Source organism: Phyllobates terribilis, unplaced genomic scaffold, assembly GCF_046119375.1.
Source record: "Phyllobates terribilis strain yellow unplaced genomic scaffold, ASM4611937v1 Scaffold_7__3_contigs__length_470593459, whole genome shotgun sequence".
Classification (NCBI taxonomy): domain Eukaryota; kingdom Metazoa; phylum Chordata; class Amphibia; order Anura; family Dendrobatidae; genus Phyllobates; species Phyllobates terribilis.
In genome coordinates this window covers 7,188,624-7,209,738 of record NW_027362767.1, presented here as the reverse complement: position 1 = coordinate 7,209,738, position 21,115 = coordinate 7,188,624, and the positions used below count along the sequence as shown (strand labels likewise).

General features: G+C 52.8%; 1 protein-coding gene across 1 annotated transcript in view; it reads right to left on the bottom strand.

Annotated features, from left to right (window-relative positions):
- The window catches only part of SEL1L (SEL1L adaptor subunit of SYVN1 ubiquitin ligase), a 38,149-nt gene extending 28,039 nt beyond the window's left edge, over nucleotides 1–10,110 (bottom strand). The window contains exons 1-18 of the mRNA XM_073638088.1: nucleotides 9,901–10,110; nucleotides 9,482–9,510; nucleotides 9,012–9,312; nucleotides 7,226–7,393; nucleotides 6,945–7,050; nucleotides 6,681–6,843; nucleotides 6,207–6,260; nucleotides 6,040–6,099; nucleotides 5,762–5,843; nucleotides 5,400–5,554; nucleotides 4,166–4,222; nucleotides 3,491–3,559; nucleotides 2,375–2,452; nucleotides 1,914–1,976; nucleotides 1,754–1,841; nucleotides 968–1,116; nucleotides 694–859; nucleotides 236–310 (exon numbers count right to left, since the gene is read on the bottom strand). Coding sequence (XP_073494189.1) covers nucleotides 236–310; nucleotides 694–859; nucleotides 968–1,116; nucleotides 1,754–1,841; nucleotides 1,914–1,976; nucleotides 2,375–2,452; nucleotides 3,491–3,559; nucleotides 4,166–4,222; nucleotides 5,400–5,554; nucleotides 5,762–5,843; nucleotides 6,040–6,099; nucleotides 6,207–6,260; nucleotides 6,681–6,843; nucleotides 6,945–7,050; nucleotides 7,226–7,393; nucleotides 9,012–9,312; nucleotides 9,482–9,510; nucleotides 9,901–9,997 — 1,960 coding nt within the window. The 5' untranslated portion in view covers nucleotides 9,998–10,110. The remainder of the gene's footprint in view (nucleotides 1–235; nucleotides 311–693; nucleotides 860–967; nucleotides 1,117–1,753; nucleotides 1,842–1,913; nucleotides 1,977–2,374; nucleotides 2,453–3,490; nucleotides 3,560–4,165; nucleotides 4,223–5,399; nucleotides 5,555–5,761; nucleotides 5,844–6,039; nucleotides 6,100–6,206; nucleotides 6,261–6,680; nucleotides 6,844–6,944; nucleotides 7,051–7,225; nucleotides 7,394–9,011; nucleotides 9,313–9,481; nucleotides 9,511–9,900) is intronic.
- Nucleotides 10,111–21,115: the final 11,005 nt, after the last annotated feature.

Genomic DNA, 21,115 nt, shown 5'->3' with positions numbered 1-21,115 from the left:
GGCAGAGCAGCACTTTATGCCATCATTACCCCACAGAACCGCTCTGCTTCCCATACACAGGTTTCCCAGTGAGAATGTGGCAGATGTGGGAGCGCAGCTGTTGTCTGCAGGTATCAGCACATTATGGCCGTGGCTGCAAGGATCCTTCACTATAATAAGTCACATGTGGCCAAAGACTACAATGGAGCGGAGGCGGCCGCCTGGATCTTCTAGGTGATGTAATGGGAGCACCCACCTTGTGCCGCCGCCCGGTTCCAGTGCAGCAGCGCTCTCGGGAATGTCTCGTTCTCACCAAATAGATTGGCTTCTTCTGCAGGAGAAGAGACAACAATGTAAGTGCAGAAGACGAGCAGAATATCCTCCTCCTGGGGGAATATCCTCCTCCTGGGGGAATATCCTCCTCCTGGGGTCACCGCAGCCACGAGGATCACACGGCCATAAGAATCGGTGAGGTTATACAGCAGGAGCAAGCGGCACAGGGCCGAGGGGGTAGGGGGGCCGGCACAGGGCAGAGAGGGGGCGGCAGACACGAGGCAGAGGGGGCGGCTCCTTCACCTCTATTTACTGAAACTAATGGCTTATTAGGAATCTTATATCCTTGCCATCCTCATATATACAGCATATACCATAAATGGAGGCAGCGGCACACCCGATTAACCCTGTCAGTGCCCCACCTCATGGGCAGTCACTCACTTTGGTCGAGGATGAAGGCCGCGTTACTTTGTGCCACCTCGTACCCCTGCTCGGCCAGTAACAAGTACTGCACCACCGCGGCGTTGGAGTTCCCGCTCTTGTAGCCGTTATACGCTGTCATCAGCCTCTCCGACCATCGGCCGCGTTCACACACGTTCTTAAAGAGCTGGAAAAGAGAGAGAGGTTTGTGCCGAATCGTCTGTGATTTGCTGGAGGTTCACGCCAGGAGCTCGCTGCACGTTTTACATTATTCAGCATTTAAGGGTTCACTTACTTCCACCGCGGTTTGGCAGGATCGCAGCACTCCGGTGCCGGTGGCGTGCATCTGAGCCAGGTTGTAGAAAGCCAAGATGTGCCCGCCCTGGGATGCCAGGTTGAAATACTTCAGGGCCTGTTTGTAATCTCTCTTCACTCCGACACCATCTGCAAGAAGCCACGATGGCGGACTTAATAATCATCTGTGCCGCAACCTGGCATCAGCTCCCGCATGTTGTGCCGCTGCCCGTCTCTGCCACCACCTCCCGCATGTTGTGTCTCTGCCACCACCTCCCGCATGTTGTGCCGCTGCCCGTCTCTGCCACCACCTCCCACATGTTGTGCCGCTGGCCGTCTCTGCCACCACCACCAGTATGTTGTGCCGCTGCCCGTCTCTGCCACCACCTCCCACATGTTGTGTCTCTGCCACCACCTCCCGCATGTTGTGCCGCTGCCTGTCTCTGCCACTTCCCGCATGTGGTGCCGCTGCCTGGCAGGTTTCGGACATACGGCCGCCGCCATCTGACCATTAATCACTGTTGTATGTATGTTGGCTGCGAGTTAATGGCACGGGTGGAGGAGCTGATCCTGCGCCATACATGACGGGCACTGTTTGGTGTATACCGCCATCACCTGCTGGTCCAATCATTGGCGATAATAACTTACACGCCGAGGTCGGTCTCTGACAGATTGCTCCGCTGCTCCACGATGCACATCTTAGATTCACTCGTTTTATGCCAAGTTTGTTGACCGGCAGCGACCAATGAAGGGTTAATAGACGTCGGCCGCCTGCGCCAGCACTTACTGTAGTACATGGACCCGAGCTGCAGCTGCCCGTCCACCCAGCCCTGCTCCGCCGCCTTCTGGAAATACTTCAGAGCCAGATCGTAATTCTACAAGAAAAGAGGCGGCAGAAGGTGAGGTCGGTGCGGCCGCGGATCACCACACAACGTGCGGGCACTCACCACAGGAACGCCCCTGCCGTACAGGTACGCCATCCCCAAACCGCTTTGGCCAACCGGGTTCCCCTGACAGCAGAAAACAAGAGAATGAGATGGTGGAAGTTATTCTCACACCGCCGCCTGCTGGCCGCAGGCACCGCTCTCACACCGCCACCTGCTGGCCGCAGGCACCGCTCTCACACCGCCACCTGCTGGCCGCAGGCACCGCTCTCACACCGCCACCTGCTGGCCGCAGGCACCGCTCTCACACCGCCACCTGCTGGCCGCAGGCACCGCTCATCACCAGACCCTGCACTCGCACCGCCCTGTGTCACACACAAAACATTATTATCTGTACAGTGCAGGACGCCGAAGTCTAAGATATAAAACGGAAACTGTGCCCCATAAATGTGCCGCCATCACACAAACGGCGCGATCTCCAGCACACACCGCAGACGTCCCAGAGCAGCAGACAATACACGTACCATGTCCGCCGCTTTCTTGAAGTACTGCAGAGCCGTTTCATTGCTCTGCCGCACGGTGTCGCTGCCCTCCGAATACATCTGTAAGATAAAGTGACGCTCCGCATGAGAAAATCCGCTATACACCAAGATGGCGCCCCCGCGTATACAGCACCATATACACCAGGACAGGGGCTCCCCCCCATATACACCAGCACAGAGGCCCCCCCCCCCCATATACACCAGCACAGAGGCCCCCCCCCATATACACCAGCACAGAGGCCCCCCCCCATATACACCAGCACAGAGGCCCCCCCCATATACACCAGCACAGAGGCCCCCCCCATATACACCAGCACAGAGGCCCCCCCCCATATACACCAGCACAGAGGCCCCCCCCCCATATACACCAGCACAGAGGCCCCCCCCATATACACCAGCACAGGGGCTCCCCCCATATACACCAGCACAGAGGCCCCCCCCATATACACCAGCACAGGGGCTCCCCCCATATACACCAGCACAGGGGCTCCCCCCATATACACCAGCACAGGGGCTCCCCCCCCATATACACCAGCACAGGGGCTCCCCCCCATATACACCAGCACAGGGGCTCCCCCCCATATACACCAGCACAGAGGCCCCCCCCCCCATATACACCAGCACAGAGGCCCCCCCCCCATATACACCAGCACAGAGGCCCCCCCCCCATATACACCAGCACAGAGGCCCCCCCCCCATATACACCAGCACAGAGACCCCCCCCCATATACACCAGCACAGAGACCCCCCCCCATATACACCAGCACAGAGACCCCCCCCCATATACACCAGCACAGAGGCCCCCCCCATATACACCAGCACAGAGGCCCCCCCCCCATATACACCAGCACAGAGGCCCCCCCCCCATATACACCAGCACAGAGGCCCCCCCCCATATACACCAGCACAGGGGCTCCCCCCATATACACCAGCACAGAGGCCCCCCCCATATACACTAGCACAGGGGCTCCCCCCGTATACACCAGCACAGAGGCCCCCCCCCCCCCATATACACCAGCACAGGGGCTCCCCCCCATATACACCAGCACAGGGGCTCCCCCCCATATACACCAGCACAGGGGCTCTCATGGACCTCACCTTTCCCAGGAAGGCCATGGCGTGCGAGTTCCCAGCGTTGGCCGCTTGATTGAAATATTCAAATGCTCTCTGTGCAAGAAGGAAAAGAAAATCATTGCAGGGTGGTCCGGGGGGCTCGGCTGTCTGTGCAATGCTGCCATTCCCCGTGCAGGTGTGAGGTCACATGACCTCAAGTGTGCAAATGACACATAAGCAGTCACGCAACAACCCCCACTACGGGCAGATAGCAGGGTCCGGAGCCGAGGCAGCCGGGGGCCACAGAGCGAATAAAGACTTGTCCTTTTTTTAATTCAGCTCAATTCCTTTAACACCAGGAATAAAAGATGTCGCTGGTGGAAAACGGCCATCTACGACGAGGACGACACCTCTGCTCCGGGCGCAAAAAGGAGCAGATCGCTCCATTCACACCAAGCAGCAAACGCCGAGACGTAAGATGTATATACAAGAGCCGAGCAATGGTGAGAGGGCGCCCCGCTAATAGGGGGACAAGCTCGGGCCCCGGCGTCCGGGAAGTAGGACACGGCTGAACCCTCAGTCTATCACTCGGCCCCGCAGTGATGCGTGGATGTTACACCTGTGCGGTGCCGCCCTGCAGAAGGTGTCTCGGCGGGAAGGCTTCGGTGAGGACGCGGGGCCATCACCCAGGTAGGACGATCCTGGCGATGATGGACGCACCTGATGGTTCTGCTCCACGCCTCGTCCCCCGTGCAGGTGAAGTTGTCCCAGTCCCACCTGGGAAGAGAAGAAGATCTGTGTTAAAAACAGCTGCACCCAACAGTCGGGAGTCAGAGGACACCGCGCAGGACGTACAGCACTAAATCACGCGTTACACCTGGTGCTGTGCTCCAGAGCGCAGTCACAATGCAGAGCGGAAATATCCCAGCATTCCTCCAAAAGGTCAGTGACTGAGCGCAACCGAAAACTGTAACTCCTCCATTACAGGAGCCCAGGAGCGCGTCTGTGTACAAGACTGCCGACAACCAGCAGAACTGTAAATGCAGCTCCGGAGAATAAAAGCATGTAACGCATCACTGACAACGCAACACTTCTGCAGGGACACGGCTGTGTTCACACCAGGCTAATGGCCTCCTGAGTCCTGTTTTATTCTCTATAGATCCACCATACGGTTCCCAGGATCTGGGGCCTTTATCTTTTGTTCATTCTTATGTTCTTTACAAGGGGGCGGGGCTCACAGTATCCTCAGGGGTGTGTCCTTAGACTGCTCTGCATAATTATCCTGAGACACGCCCCTCGTCAGCCCATAAGAATCAGCACTAAATAAAAAGGCCCAAATCTCCAGAACAGGATGGCAGACCACAAAGAAAAGCCCAATCTGCCGCTCCTGACGCAGGTGCCGACCGCGCGCCTCACTGCAGGAAAATGCAGACGTCCACATGGGTAAACCTGCTTGTAACGCTCCGCTATGCTACACCACTGACATGTGATCGGCGGAGCAAACACCACCCCCCCGGGGGCGACAGGTTCCAGCCACATCATCCCCCCCCCCCCCCCCCCGGGTGCAAAGGTTCCGGCTACATCATGCCCCCCTGCCTGGGTGTGACAGGTTCCGGCCACATCATCCCCCCCCCCCCCCGGGTGCGACAGGTTGCGGCCACATCATCCCCCTCTCCCCACCGGGTGCGACGGGTTCTGGTCACGTCATCCCCCCCCCCGGGTGCGACAGGTTCCGGCCACATCATCCCCCTCTCTCCACCGGGTGCGACTGGTTCCGGCCACGTCATCCCCCCCGGGTGCGACAGGTTCCGGCCACATCATTCCCCCCCCCGGGTGCGACAGGTTCCGGTCACATCATCCCCCCCGGGTGCAACAGGTTCCGGCCACGTCTCCCTGCCTGTGGCCCTACAGACCCTGCTATCGGGAGGGCCCTCACTGACTGTCGAGGGCTGACCTGAGCCTGGACATCCCCCTTCTCGGCCAGGAACTGGTAGTACTGGATCAGGTCCTCCTCCAGCATGCCGCTGGCCATCCCGGGGTTCTCCAGCTCGTCAGGCAAGCGAATCCTCTGGACGACAGTCCCTCCGGTGAGCGAGATGTCGCTGGCCACTGCAGAGAGGAGGTCAAGTAGGTGATGACGGCCATGTCTGCTCTCTCCTGCCTTCGTCTTCCTCATCAGTTACAGATCATTATATCGTGGACCGTGTAATATGACGGTTGGATGTGACGTTCACACCCGACATTTATAGACACCCCCCCGGCATGGTCACTGAGCGGAGCAGTGTATAGCGGTACACAACACTGGGAGCATATTACCGTGATTGGCGACCAGCCGGTAATGTGTCAGCGCCGATTCACAGCTCTGCAGAACACCGATCCCGGCCCAGTAACGATAGCCCTGCAACAGAGACGGAGCGTCAGCTCCTGCAGTCGGTGTGCAGCGCCGCAGCTTCTGGCGGGTTTATGGGGTCATTATAGCAATGTCCACATCCCGTATCCTCCACGCTGAAGTCATGCGTTCAGATGTGCTGGGTCCTGTGGTTCTACAGGAGGCATCACAGTGGGGTCTCCTGCAAGGTAAAGCCTGAACTCACCAGAACCATGTGGGCGATCAGATTCCCTCCTAACGCTCCAAAGGTGTAATAGACGAGAGCCTGAAACAGAAGCCACAATGGCGTCAGCCGTGAGCGACCGGCAAGGGGGGGAGGGAAGGCACGGATGGGGTGGGGGAAGGACGGCATGGGGGAGACGGCACTAGTACCTTGGCCTGACTAGAGTTCACACCAAGACCGGAGGCGTAGAGAAAGCCCAGCGCCTAAACACAGAGGAAGACGTTACTGTGGGGTCAGAAATCCATGCAACACCCCTGCGAGTTGCCCGCGACAGGGACCCAGCTCCAGGGCTTTATATGTCAGCTACAGCTAGCACCAGGACAGCAGCAGGAAACTGGAGGCTCACCCTGCCAGGTCAGACGCCAGCTCCCCGCCGCTGCTCCGGTCTCTGGATTGGCTGCAGCGGTGACGTCTACATTGGCAGATTATTTTTGTGATTGGCTGCAGTGATGTGCAGTGTACTTGTGAGGTCACCGCTGCAGCCATTACAGAAACAACAGGGTGCTGGCCGGCACTGAACCCGGGGAGGGCGAGTACTGTCTGATTTTATCACATCAATGATCAACAGAGGCCAAGTACATCCAAGTGGAAAACCCCTTTAACCCCAGGATGCGGTGTCTTACCGTCTGCCCTCTGGGGGAGCCCTGCTCGGTCAGCTTCTCCAGAAGAGCCTTGGCTGAGCGGATATCCTGCTTCAAGGGATCCCCGAATAACAGAGCGTAGGCCACCTTCTCCATGGCTTTACTGTGATTCACCTCAGAGGCCCTCAGGAAGTACTGGAACGCTCTGCCGAAGGGAGGCCAGAGTGAGACGGCGCGCAGACGCAGCCCCGCAAGACGCAGCCCCGCAAGACGCAGCCCCGCAAGACGCAGCCCCGCAAGACTCACTCTCTCCGCTGCGACCTCTTTGTGCTCTCATTCAGTATCTTCGCCCCCTGCTGGTACAGATCCTCGGCCTCCTGCATCTGCCGTCTCTCGTTGGCTTGTTCTTCCGCTAAAAAAAAAAAAAAAAAAAAAAAAAGCGGACAAGTGATGTGAAGGATAAAGGACGGGAGGAGGAAGACAGAAGAAAGGAGCGATTGTGTGCAGCTGCCGGAGGGCTCACAGGTTACTACGGCCACACTGTGTATACATCACACACCACCGCCTCATCTCCAGGGGGCACTTACTTTCGCAGAAGCCCCATTTTAAGTCGTGCTTGTAGTCGTAGGTGGTGGCGCACCATAACCGTCCGTCTTCCCGTCCGTCTGACGTGCACTCATCGTATGTCTTCTCCATGAAGAGGAAAGGGAAGGTGCACGGCTCTCCCTCCGACGTCCCTCCGATGGCAGTGATCACTGAGGGGAGAGGGGGAGACGAGTGATCGGGGGGAGACTAGTGATCGAGCGGTGGATCCCTCTCCTCGATCTGGGCTATAAAACGTCACTAGAGAATGAAGAGAAGCTGCACATAAGCCACAATGGCCGCTCGCTGCTGCAATGAGACCCCTGCGGAGACCCCGTGATGTAGACTCTTCAGATAATCCGGCACTACTCATACGGGGGTGGGGCATGTCCTGGTACAGGGTGGGTGAATGTTTGCCCCCCAGGGTCAGGATCCTGTGGCTGATTTCTAGGACTGTACACGACGCTCCAGCTTTCAGCCACTTCTTGTTTACACAAATATGCGTCGTGGACCAATCAGCTCGAGGGGAAGTGGTGACGCGGCCGACACCTGCCGGGGACGAGAGAGGCGATCGCTGACATGTGGAGGTTTCACATAGACATCTGGATGGTGAAACTCCAGACAAGTTACAGTCCTGAACTCGGCGGCTGCAGACACGGCCCGGGGAGACGCCGCCCGCGCTCCCATCCCCCCCCAGTGATCACAGGCCAATCCCCCGAGCTCCCATCCCCCCCCAGTGATCACAGGCCAATCCCCCGAGCTCCCATCCCCCCCCCCCCAGTGATCACAGGCCAATCCCCCGAGCTCCCATCCCCCCCCAGTGATCACAGGCCAATCCCCCGAGCTCCCATCCCCCCCCAGTGATCACAGGCCAATCCCCCGAGCTCCCATCCCCCCCAGTGATCACAGGCCAATCCCCCGAGCTCCCATCCCCCAATAATCACAGGCCAATCCCCCGAGCTCCCATCCCCCAATAATCACAGGCCAATCCCCCGAGCTCCCATCCCCCAATAATCACAGGCCAATCCCCAGAGCTCCCATCCCCCAATAGTCACAGACCAAGCCCCCATCCCCCAATAATCACAGACCAAGCAGCCATCCCCCAATAATCACAGACCAAGCCGCCATCCCCCAATAATCACAGACCAAGCCGCCATCCCCCAATAATCACAGACCAAGCCGCCATCCCCCAATAATCACAGACCAAGCCCCCGAGCTCACATCCCCCCAATAATCACAAACCAAGCTCCCCCGAGCTCCCATGCCCCCAATAATTACAGGCCAAGCCCCCGAGCTCCCATGCCCCCAATAATTACAGACCCAGCCCCCGAGCTCCTAATAATTACAGGCCAAGCCCCCGAGCTCCCATGCCCCCAATAATTACAGGCCATGCCCCCGAGCTCCCATGCCCTTAATAATTACAGGACAAGCCCCCGAGCTCCCAAGCCCCCAATAATCACAGGCCAAGCCCCCATCCCCCAATAATCACAGACCAAGCCCCCGAGCTCCCATGCCCCCAATAATCACAGACCAAGCCCCCCTGAGCTCCCATCCCCAAATAATCACAGACCAAGCCCCCAAGCTCCCGCTGCTTCAGTCACTTCTGCTTGGAGGCTCCACCGGGGGCTCAGACTATACAGAGATGTCATAAGACCACCCACAGCTCCGGTGTTGTGTCCGTCGCTCACGTCTCACATTTCCGCTTGGTTTCGGGGAGCGGCTGTGAGACAGACGACCCCTCGTGCCCCTGCCTTCTAGCACTATGGGGTGACCAGGCCCTCTGGGAAGTACCTGATTTTTGGACGTCTGCTTTGTCGGCCTCGCTCTTCTCCTCCTGTTCCGGCCAGGAGCCAGCGTCCGGGGCCCCCGATGTGTCTGTGTTGTCCAGGAAGGTGACGGTCTGTGTGCTCGGCTCGTCCTGTGGGTCTCCCCGCTCTGGATTCTGGGGTGCGGGGATCTGGGGATCCTCTGCGGCTGCAGCCTCTTGGCTGTCCTGTGGGCTCTCACTCTCCGTCCACCATGCTGACCGCTCAGCATCCGGCTCCTCGTACAGAGCCTGCTCTCCTGTAGGGTAGTGTGGCTCCAGGATCTCCTGGTAACGAGGGGCCACAGTCAGGACACTGGACAGCAGCTGCGTCTCTGGACAGATGTCAGGGTGTAAAGGAGGAGACCGGCGGTCACCTCACCAGACCTCGCCCCCTGCACCCCGAAATATGTCCCATCACACATTCAAGACACAACATAAAGCAGAGAAAACTCACCGAGGTCTCATCATCCTCCCCGTCATCATCTGCAAGAGGAAACAAGTCCATCACCAGCGGCTCCTGCAGCCCCTGATCTGTCACTGGGGGTCTCCCCTGCCAGTCGGGGGGCCCCCTCCTCCTCCACTGTCAATCGGGGGGCCCATCCTGTCAATCGGGGATGGGGGGGGGGGTCTCTCCTGACAGTCGAGGAAAGGGGGGGGGTGTGTGTCTCACCTGTCAGTCAGAAGGGGGGGGGGGGTCTGCCAGTCGGCGATCGGGGGCGGGGTGTGTCTCCTCTGCCAGTTTGGGGGGGGGGGGGGATCTCTCCCGTCAGTCGGGGGGGGGGTGTCTCTCCCGTCAGTCGGGGGGGTCTCTCCCGTCAGTCGGGGGGTCTCTCCCGTCAGTCGGTGGGGATTTCCGTGTTTTCTGTCACTCACCGCCCGCAGTCCGCGATATCCCGTAGCCGAGCAGGGCCGTTATTACCCCGTAGTAAAGGCCCAGGAGCAGCAGAGCCCGCACACTCCGGCCCCCCATCCTGTCCCCGCTGTGAACCTGACTGACAGTCCCGGGCTCCAGCTGCGGCCTAACCAGAAGCCAGAACCACCCGAGCAGAAAAACCAACGAATCAGCGGCCGAGGCTCTTCCACCTGGACCAATGAGGCAGCGGCAGTGGCCGGCCAGCCAATCAGACGAGCGGGGAGGGACATCAGGCCGGGAAGCCTCGTCATCAATGCTCGGCTACATGGCCCTCTCTGATTGGCTTATAGGCTAGATAGTAAACAAACTACAGCTCCCGGCATTCTCTGCTGTCTCCGCAGTACGCAAGGCTCATGGGAAATGTAGTCTTCCAGAATGAAGTCTCTGCATCCAGGATTATGCAATGTGCAGTAACAGTGAAGAGTAGTCACCTGGCGGCGGCGGCTGAGGGAAGTACTGAGGGGTCTGCAGAGGAGGATGAATAATGTGCAGCACGTAGTGAAGGGTAGCTTGAAGAATGAAAGTTGGGCTCTGATTGCTTGCTGTAGATAATGAAAGCTGGGCGCTGATTGGTTGCGATGAGCAATGAAAGCTGGGCTGTGAGTATTGAAAGCTGATTGGTTGCTTTGGTCAGGTCAAACTTCAGCTGAGCTTTGATAGGTGGATATTGCCACTAAAAGCTAAACACTGATTGGTTGCTGTGGTCACTGTCAGTTGTTGTCCTGTAGGAGCCGGTGCGGCGGCCGCCGGGATCACAATGCGCAGTCCATAGAACGGCGAGGACACGACGAGTCTCCTCCATTATAAATACACAAGAAATGCCCTGAATGATCCTCCGGGCGCCGCTGATCAGTGCAGGTCGGGCAGACAGAGGACGAGAACAATCCGCTGATCAGTGCAGGTCGGGCGGACAGAGGACGAGAACAATCTGCTGATCAGTGCAGGCCGGGCGGACAGAGGACGAGAACAATCCGCTGATCAGTGCAGGCCGGGCGGACAGAGGACGAGAACAATCCGCTGATCAGTGCAGGCCGGGCGGACAGAGGACGAGAACAATCTGCTGATCAGTGCAGGCCGGGCGGACAGAGGACGAGAACAATCCGCTGATCAGTGCAGGTCGGGCGGACAGAGGACGAGAACAATCCGCTGATCAGTGCAGGTCGGGCAGACAGAGGACGAGAACAATCTGCTGATCAGTGCAGGCCGGGCGGACAGAGGACGAGAACAATCTGCTGATCAGTGCAGGTCGGGCGGACAGAGGACGAGAACAATCTGCTGATCAGTGCAGGCCGGGCGGACAGAGGACGAGAACAATCTGCTGATCAGTGCAGGCCGGGCGGACAGAGGACGAGAACAATCCGCTGATCAGTGCAGGCCGGGCGGACAGAGGACGAGAACAATCCGCTGATCAGTGCAGGCCGGGCGGACAGAGGACGAGAACAATCTGCTGATCAGTGCAGGCCGGGCGGACAGAGGACGAGAACAATCTGCTGATCAGTGCAGGCCGGGCGGACAGAGGACGAGAACAATCTGCTGATCAGTGCAGGCCGGGCGGACAGAGGACGAGAACAATCTGCTGATCAGTGCAGGCCGGGCGGACAGAGGACGAGAACAATCTGCTGATCAGTGCAGGCCGGGCGGACAGAGGACGAGAACAATCTGCTGATCAGTGCAGGCCGGGCGGACAGAGGACGAGAACAATCTGCTGATCAGTGCAGGCCGGGCGGACAGAGGACGAGAACAATCTGCTGATCAGTGCAGGCCGGGCGGACAGAGGACGAAAACAATCCACCGTCCACTGATCAGTGCAGGCCGGGCAGACAGAGGACGAGAACAATCCACCGTCCGCTGATCAGTGCAGGCCGGGCGGACAGAGGACGAGAACAATCCACCGTCCGCTGATCAGTGCAGGCCGGGCAGACAGAGGACGAGAACAATCCACCGTCCGCTGATCAGTGCAGGCCGGGCAGACAGAGGACGAGAACAATCCACCGTCCGCTGATCAGTGCAGGCCGGGCAGACAGAGGACGAGAACAATCCACCGTCCGCTGATCAGTGCAGGCCGGGCAGACAGAGGACAAAAACAATCCACTGATCAGTGAAGGCTGGGCGGACAGAGGACGAGAACAATCCACTGATCAGTGCAGGCCGGGCGGACAGAGGACGAGAACAATCCGCTGATCAATGCAGGCCGGGCAGACAGAGGACGAGAACAATCCGCCGTCCACTAATCAGTGCAGGCCGGGTAGACAGAGGACGAGAACAATCCGCTGATCAGTGCAGGCCGGGCGGACAGATGATGAGCACAATCCCCTGTGCGCTGATCAGTGAAGGCCGGGCGGACAGAGGACGAGAACAATCCGCTGATCAGTGCAGGCCGGGCGGACAGAGGACGAGAACAATCTGCTGATCAGTGCAGGCCGGGCGGACAGAGGACGAAAACAATCCACCGCTGATCAGTGCAGGCCGGGCGGACAGAGGACGAGAACAATCCGCTGATCAGTGCAGGCCGGGCGGACAGAGGACGAGAACAATCCGCTGATCAGTGCAGGCCGGGCGGACAGAGGACGAGAACAATCTGCTGATCAGTGCAGGCCGGGCGGACAGAGGACGAAAACAATCCATCGTCCGCTGATCAGTGCAGGCCGGGCGGACAGAGGACGAGAACAATCCGCTGATCAGTGCAGGCCGGGCAGACAGAGGACGAGAACAATCCGCTGATCAGTGCAGGCCGGGCGGACAGAGGACGAGAACAATCCACCGTCCGCTGATCAGTGCAGGCCGGGCGGACAGAGGACGAGAACAATCCGCTGATCAGTGCAGGCCGGGCAGACAGAGGACGAAAACAATCCGCTGATCAGTGCAAGCTGGGCTGACAGAGGATGAAAGCAATCCACTGATCAGTGCAGGCCGGGCGGACAGAGGACGAGAACAATCCACCGTCTGCTGAACAGTGCAGGCCGGGCGGACAGAGGACGAGAACAATCCACCGTCCACTGATCAGTGCAGGCCGGGCAGACAGAGGACGAGAACAATCCACCGTCCGCTGATCAGTGCAGGCCGGGCAGACAGAAGACGAGAACAATCCACTGTCCGCTGATCAGTGCAGGCCGGGCAGACAGAGGACGAGAACAATCCACCGTCCACTGATCAGTGCAGGCCGGGCAGACAGAGGACGAGAAAAATCCACCGTCCGTTGATCAGTGCAGGCCAGGCAGACAGAGGACAAAAACAATCCACTGATCAGTGCAGGCCGGGCAGACAGAGGACGAGAACAATCCACCGTCCGCTGATCAGTGCAGGCCGGGCGGACAGAGGACGAAAACAATCCGCTGATCAGTGAAGGCCGGGCAGACAGAGGACGAGAACAATCCACCGTCCGCTGATCAGTGCAGGCCACGCGGACAGAGGCGAGAACAATCCGCTGATCAGTGCAGGCCGGGCAGACAGAGGACGAGAAATATCCACCGTCCGCTGATCAGTGCAGGCCGGGCTGACAGAGGACGAAAACAATCCACCGTCCGCTGATCAGTGCAGGCCGGGCAGACAGAGGACGAGAACAATCCACTGTCCGCTGATCAGTGCAGGCCGGGCAGACAGAGGACGAGAACAATCCACCGTCCGCTGATCAGTGCAGGCCGGGCAGACAGAGGACGAGAACAATCCACCGTCCGCTGATCAGTGCAGGCCGGGCAGACAGAGGACGAGAAAAATCCACCGTCCGCTGATCAGTGCAGGCCAGGCAGACAGAGGACAAAAACAATCCACTGATCAGTGCAGGCCGGGCAGAGAGAGGACGAGAACAATCCACCGTCCGCTGATCAGTGCAGGCCGGGCGGACAGAGGACGAAAACAATCCGCTGATCAGTGAAGGCCGGGCGGACAGAGGACGAGAACAATCCACCGTCCGCTGATCAGTGCAGGCCACGCGGACAGAGGCGAGAACAATCCGCTGATCAGTGCAGGCCGGGCAGATAGAGGACGAGAAAAATCCACCGTCCGCTGATCAGTGCAGGCCGGGCTGACAGAGGACGAAAACAATCCGCTGATCAGTGCAGGCCGGGCAGACAGAGGACGAGAACAATCCACCGTCCGCTGATCAGTGCAGGCCGGGCGGACAGAGGACGAAAACAATCCACTGATCAGTGCAGGCCGGGTAGACAGAGGACGAAAACAATCCGCCGTCCGCTGATCAGTGCAGGCCAGACGGACAGAGGACGAGAACAATCCGCTGATCAGTGCAGGCCGGGCGGACAGAGGATGAGAACAATCCGCTGATCAGTGCAGGCCGGGCGGACAGAGGACGAGAACAATCCGCTGATCAGTGCAGGCCAGGCGGACAGAGGACAAGAACAATCCGCCGTCCGCTGATCAGTGCAGGCTGGCTGGACAAAGGACGAGAACAATCCACTGATCAGTGCAGCCCGGGCGGACAGAGGACGAGATCAATCCACCATCCACTGATCAGTGCAGGCCGGCTGGACAAAGGACGAGAACAATCCGCTGATCAGTGCAGCCCGGGCAGACAGAGGACGAGAACAATCCACCGTCCTCTGATCAGTGCAGGCCAGGCAAACAGAGGACGATAGCAATCCGCTGATCAGTTCAGGCTGGGCGAACAGAGGACGAGAACAATCCACCGTCCGCTGATCAGTGCAGGCCGGGCGGACAGAGGACGAGAACAATCTGCCATCCGCTGATCAGTGATCTGATGGTGACAACCAATATGGCGGCAACTCTGCTGCCTGAGCATTGTCGAAGGGACAGAAACAGTTTCCTGTCAGATAGGGCTCAGTGTGCTTAGAAAGATAGAAGACCTAAGGTCTGATGTGAGAGGTGCCGAGTGATCTGGGTGTCCCTAACATGAGAGGAGGCTAAGACAGAGGATAGCGAGATCCTAGTGGTGAGTAAGGCTATGCTCACACGTTGCATTTTTTTGCAGGCAAAATCTGCTCTCTTGGCAGTAATTTACAAAGAGCAGATTTTGCTGCGTTTTTCAGGATCCCAAAGTTCAGCTTTGCTTCGACCACAGAAGCATGAACAATGCAACGTGTTAGGTCACCAATACAAGACATTTTCAGAAAATAGGGCAATTTAATCAAATAATTTAGTGAAATAATTTTTTTATGTTTTAGACAATAGTGACTATTCGAAACAAAAAATTTCATATGAGTTCATGAAAAAATATGCAATTACAAATGTAAAAACAGCGGGGGTAGGTGAACTTGGTGGGGCATAGTTTACCTAAGAAATTGGCAGAGCATTCAGTTTGTAGGACACTGTTTACTTTCACACTTTGGTCGACCATTGAGTTGCTCAGGTATTGGTCAATCTCACAGCTTGGTTGGCCAGTGTTTACTTTAACACATAACTAATTAATAAACTGTACTAATCCTAAGGCTACAGCCCCACTATCAGTATTTGGTCAGTATTCGGTCAGTATTTTTTCTCAGGAGTGGGAGCCAAAACCAGGTGAGGAACAATCAAAGAAAAGGTAGAATAGAAACAAGTCACCAATTCTGCATTTATCACCCACTCCTGGTTTTGGCTCCCACTCCTGAGAAAAAATACTGACCGAATACTGATAGTGGGACCATGGCCTAACTACCATCTAGGTGAGGAGATTAAGACATTATGGTTTAAACTTGGGAAAATCACAAAAATAAGTGGGTTTCACATTCTGCAGTAACTGCTTTTTTCACTAAAATGCAGCTAGTGAGGACTCCAGGTGATGGAGATGATCTTTTGAAGTTATTTGATTTAGGTCTTAGGAACAGAAGTAATTTTGTACCCCCAAAGATATACCACCCTATTGAAACGTATATTGATTTTGTCTATTGACTGATTTAAATGGTTTTCAATTAGATGTCGATTTGAATCGTTTTTATAGAAATCTTAGGTTGAAATCATACTTTTCTAATGTTCCATCGTCTTCGCTAGTGAGGACTCCAGGTGATGGAGATGATCTTTTGAAGTTATTTGATTTAGGTCTTAGGAACAGAAGTAATTTTGTACCCCCAAAGATATACCACCCTATTGAAACGTATATTGATTTTGTCAAAAGGGACGTGAATAGTTTGCTTAATCAAGTACAACGGGGAGACTTTGAAATTTATGGCAACTTAACATTTGAGGAGAGGGAAGCTCTGAAACAATTGCGAGGGGATAAACATATTGAAATTAAACCTGCCGATAAGGGGGGATCAATTGTCATAATGGATCGTGATAAATATATTGGTGAGATTCAAAGACAATTGATGGATATTGAAACATATATGCCTTTGAAAAGGAATCCATTATTTGAAATACAAATTAAGATTAAAAATGTGGTTGACAAACATAGATCCAGGGGCATCATTGATATTAAATTGGTTGAATATTTGATTAAAGTGGACCCTATTACCCCTGTGATCTATGTGTTGCCTAAGGTCCATAAGACTTTAATTGACCCCCCCGGGAGGCCAATAGTAGCTTCATCAGAATCTGTGTTGAGCCCTCTGTCGATTGTTTTGGAACGTATTTTGACTCCCTTTACTAAAAAAAGTAAATCTTTTCTACTTGATACAGGAGACTTTTTGGAAAAAATTAAAAACATTGATGATATCTCTGCAAATGCTATTATTGCCACTATTGATGTGGTTAGTTTATATACTTCTATTGAACACCAGAAGGGGTTAAATGCAGTTAATTGGATATTGGAGGAATTTCAAGTCTCTGAAGCACGACGAGAGTTTGTATCAGACTTGCTTGAAATTGTTCTTTATGAGAACTACTTTTTATTTCAGGATGTTTTTTACAAACAAAAAAGAGGATCGGCGATGGGTGCTAATGTGGCCCCCCCATATGCAAATCTATATATGACATTCTTTGAAGAAAAATTCGTCTATTGTCATGAATTATTTATAGCCCATGCTAAAGTTTGGTTAAGATTTATAGATGACATATTTTGCATATGGGAGGGGCCACATGAAACACTTATGGAGTTCCAGAACTATTTGAATAGTATATGGTTGGAATTAAAATTCACTTTATCATGCGATGATTTCCGCATGAATTTTCTGGATACAATGATTATTAAGACTGGGACTGGACGTGTGGCTGTTGATCTATATAAAAAAACTACAGACAGAAACAGTTTTTTACATTTTAAAAGTGCCCACCCGTATTCTATGAAACAGGCAATTCCCAAATCACAACTTTTGAGAGTAAAAAGGATTGTTACAGATCCTATATTATGTGAACAGCGCATGAAAGAAATGAGGAACAATTTTCAACATCGTGGTTACCCCAGACATGTTTTAAATCAGGCAGAGAAAGATATGGAATTGGACAGGGTTAAAAGAGATAATAATATGTCTCGGATACCGTTTGTTAGACAATATCATCCAATTAATGTTAAAGTTGATAAAATCATTAAAAAACATTGGCATATTTTGAAAGAAGCTTTCCCAAATGTGAATGAGTTTCAAACGCTTCCCAGAATTTGTAACAAAAAGGTTCCTAATATCAGGGATAAATTAGTACGTGCTGATGTAGGCAGTGATCTATTGATTCCCAGGCAGACATTCCTTAGTACAAGAAATAGAGGCACACATCCTTGTCTTGGATGTGCGCAATGTAATAACGTTATCAGAGGAGAATATTTTTGCCACCCCCATACTGGGAAGAGATTCGATATAAAAGGTTTCTTCACTTGTAAATCTACCAATGTTGTCTACTTGATTAAGTGCCCCTGTGGTTCTATTTATATAGGAGAGACTACGCAGGCTGTCGGTGTACGTATTAACAAGCATAAATCTACTATTAGATGCAGCGATATTACACTCCCGTTGCCACAACATTTTAAAGAAAAAAAACATTCTGTGGCACAATTAAAATATCAAGTAATTGAGGAAATTTGTACACCTAGAAGAGGGGGAAACCTCAAAAAACTGCTTTTGAAGAGAGAGGCATATTGGATTTTTACACTTAATAGTTTATTTCCCAATGGTCTCAACAGGGATTATAATGTAAGTCAAATGTTCTAAAAATCTTTTTCCTTTTCCCCCCCTTTTTTTAGACTATTCAAAATCATTGAACATTTTTTCTGGATATTACAATATTGGATGAGGTCAAGAAAAAACAACCTGTGGATATGGCTATATTCTACAGTAGTGTTATATATTATTTGGGATATGAAATCATGTATTTTTGAAAAATTCTTTATTAAAGGATGTATTATTGAGGCTACTTTATGATATTAATCTCTTCGCATATTAATTTGGAGAATATCGCATGGTAAATAAATAAATAAATTAATAAATAGAATATAAAAAACCTCTATAATGAGGAATATATATTTGTATAATAACTCTTCATGGAATCATTATGATTTGACTATGCATGATATCTCTTGAATATCGTTATTATAAAGAAGTGATTTGGGGATATGGCTACATTTTGTAGCAACATAATACATTATTTGTGATATGAAATTTCATGTTTTTGAGACTTTCCATCACCTGGAATTAATTTATCCTCACAATAGGATTAATAGTTGGATGATTATGAGCACGATATTTGATGATATAATTGTGATCTGATTCTACATAGAAAGATCTAGTTATTTAGTATATACACATAGAGATTAGTTTCTTTTCAATCTTGAGAGCATTATGAGATGAATAATAATAGTAAATAAATTAATTAAAATTTCTTCAGCAAAAATCTCTCTTTGATATGATGTTTATATAGGGAACTCTCTATGTAATAATTGCTTTTTGTGACGTTACAGTTGTGATATTACATTATACATGACATGACTTGTATGTTGGTAACATTTTAATGATTGGTGATAATATATTGGGGTCACTAATTAGATAGGGTGAGCATTATAAAATACATAAAAAAATTATAAAATTAACAGAAATACAAAGAAAATATATATAATTAATGATGTGTAAAAATATTCTATAAAATTATACTATTTATAGCAATCTGTGGATTGTTCATCTATATATTATGATTGGGTGGATTAGATTATTTAAAATGTGACATTTAATTTTCATTTTTTTATATCAACATGGAGATGTTACTTGTTTTTTATTATATTTTGCTTTTTATGATACTTTATCATCTTCTGTATGTTGTATTTTGTGTTATATTCTATTGTATATTCCTTTGTTGTTTTTTTTTTTTTTTTTTTTTTTTTTTTGTAAAAACTTCCTTATGATGTCATTTCCTTTGAATTCCTTTATATATATGTGAAAGTTTTCTTTGTTATCCACAATTGAAAAAAGCCTGTGAGGGGCTGAAACGTCTTGTTGTAGTTTTCCTACATGTGGAATAAATGAACAGATTGTACACACGTGAGTGCTGGGATTTTCTTCATTTTAAAATGCAGCAAAGACTGATGGCAACTTTTTTCCTGTGTTTTTTGCTGCTTTTTTGCTTTCTATGGGTGAAAAAATGCTGCAAAAACGCTGAAAAAAACCACAGGAGTTTTCCAATTTAGTGAGGAAAAAACCCGAATGTGTGTGCAGGAGATGTCTGAAATCTCAGAGCTTTTGCTGGTACTGTAAAAAGCAGCTTTTTAATTTGCATTAAAAAAACGCAGCAAAACGCAACGTGTGAACATATCCTAAGACGGGGAAGTGACCGAAAGTACAGAGTGATCGATCGGAGACAGGTCGTGGGTCAGGACGCCTAGCAGTACGGCCCAGAGAGTATAACTCACAGAGGTAACGGCCAAGACAGGACGGAGGACGTGAGATGAAGAGAGAGAAGCGAGAGTGAGCCGGGCGGGAGTTCCAGAGCGTCCGAGACAGAGGTGATAAGGACCGGCCATACTGGTGATCTAGGTGCCTAGAGGGGAGAGAAGAAGCGCGGGCTGAGAATAGGACTCTCACTAGCTGGACTGTGGTGCCGAGCCGGAGGAGACCGAGAACAGGAGAGAAAAGAGGAAGAAACTGAGGGTGGAAACGGCTCCGTACTGTGAAGGACCCGTCCATGAAGATATGTGCCGCCATCTCCTGTATATCTTTATTATTGGCTGGTGTTTCCCTCACTGAACTTTACACCATCTGTTCCTGGTCAGCCAAAGTCACCGGCGTCACGCGGCCTTCACGGGCGTAGCGCCCCCGTAGCACAAGTCCACACCCCCAGCTAGGACCCCCATCCTCATGTAGCATGACGGGGCATGAGACGAGCACCCGCGCCACGTTACCAGGCCACTGGCGTTATGTTGCTGGGCATTTCTAGTGGCACGCGTCTCACATAGGACCTGCAAATGGTGATGACAAAGTGTCGCTTCGTTGGGGTCTCGTCCCAGGAAGGTGCCGTCACATAACTGTCTGTTGGTTCCATAGGACCCCGGCCGTTCCTGAACCCCAGGTACGGCCTGGCTTTGGATGCAGTGTGACACTGGTCCTGCAGGGGGCGCCGTGGCTCCACTATTTGCTGTGACAGCCGCCTGTAGGAACAATGTCTTGGCTAACGGAGACACAACTGTCACCGGCCGAGGCGTGAAATGAATCCGCCAGGGGCCCTCCGCTCAGGGGCCACATCTTCATGTCTTCTCCGCAGTGCAGAACACAAGGACGGCGGCATCCAGGGGTCTCCTGCACTACAACCCCCATCATCCATAGGCTGCTGTAAATAAAGGAGTTCTGCTACCTTCTCATTTTCAGTTCTTCACCATTTTGTCAGACATTTCATAACATTCTTATTTGTATCCATCCTGTCGTGATCCTAATCACAGCTGAGGGTTTGTTACAGTTGTGTCCTGGCCGTTCAGTCCTATGTGAGAGGAACAGTCTGTGCTCCGGCCTGATTGCCTCTTCATAAGTCCTGTATACACAGAACGAGACAGTGACAGCGCCCCATCTAGGACATGATACATTGTAACAAACCCCCAGCTCTGAGATCTCTGCTGCGTGTTACACTGGGCTGCAGGGGCCACAGGACGGGATTCAGCTCCTGGGTGTGAGAACAAGGATATTTCTATTCCCCGACAGCGAGCAGAGACAATGGTGGCGGATTGTACACAAGGTCCATTCCTGTGGGTGCAGATGGACACATGCTTCCCTAGGCTGCGGCTGTGAGATTTCAGCTCTGGAGAGCGCACACTGCTTCCACCTCGGGGTCTTCGCGGCTCCCTCTCTTCTTACACTAATTTCCCTCCATCCTGGGTCTTTT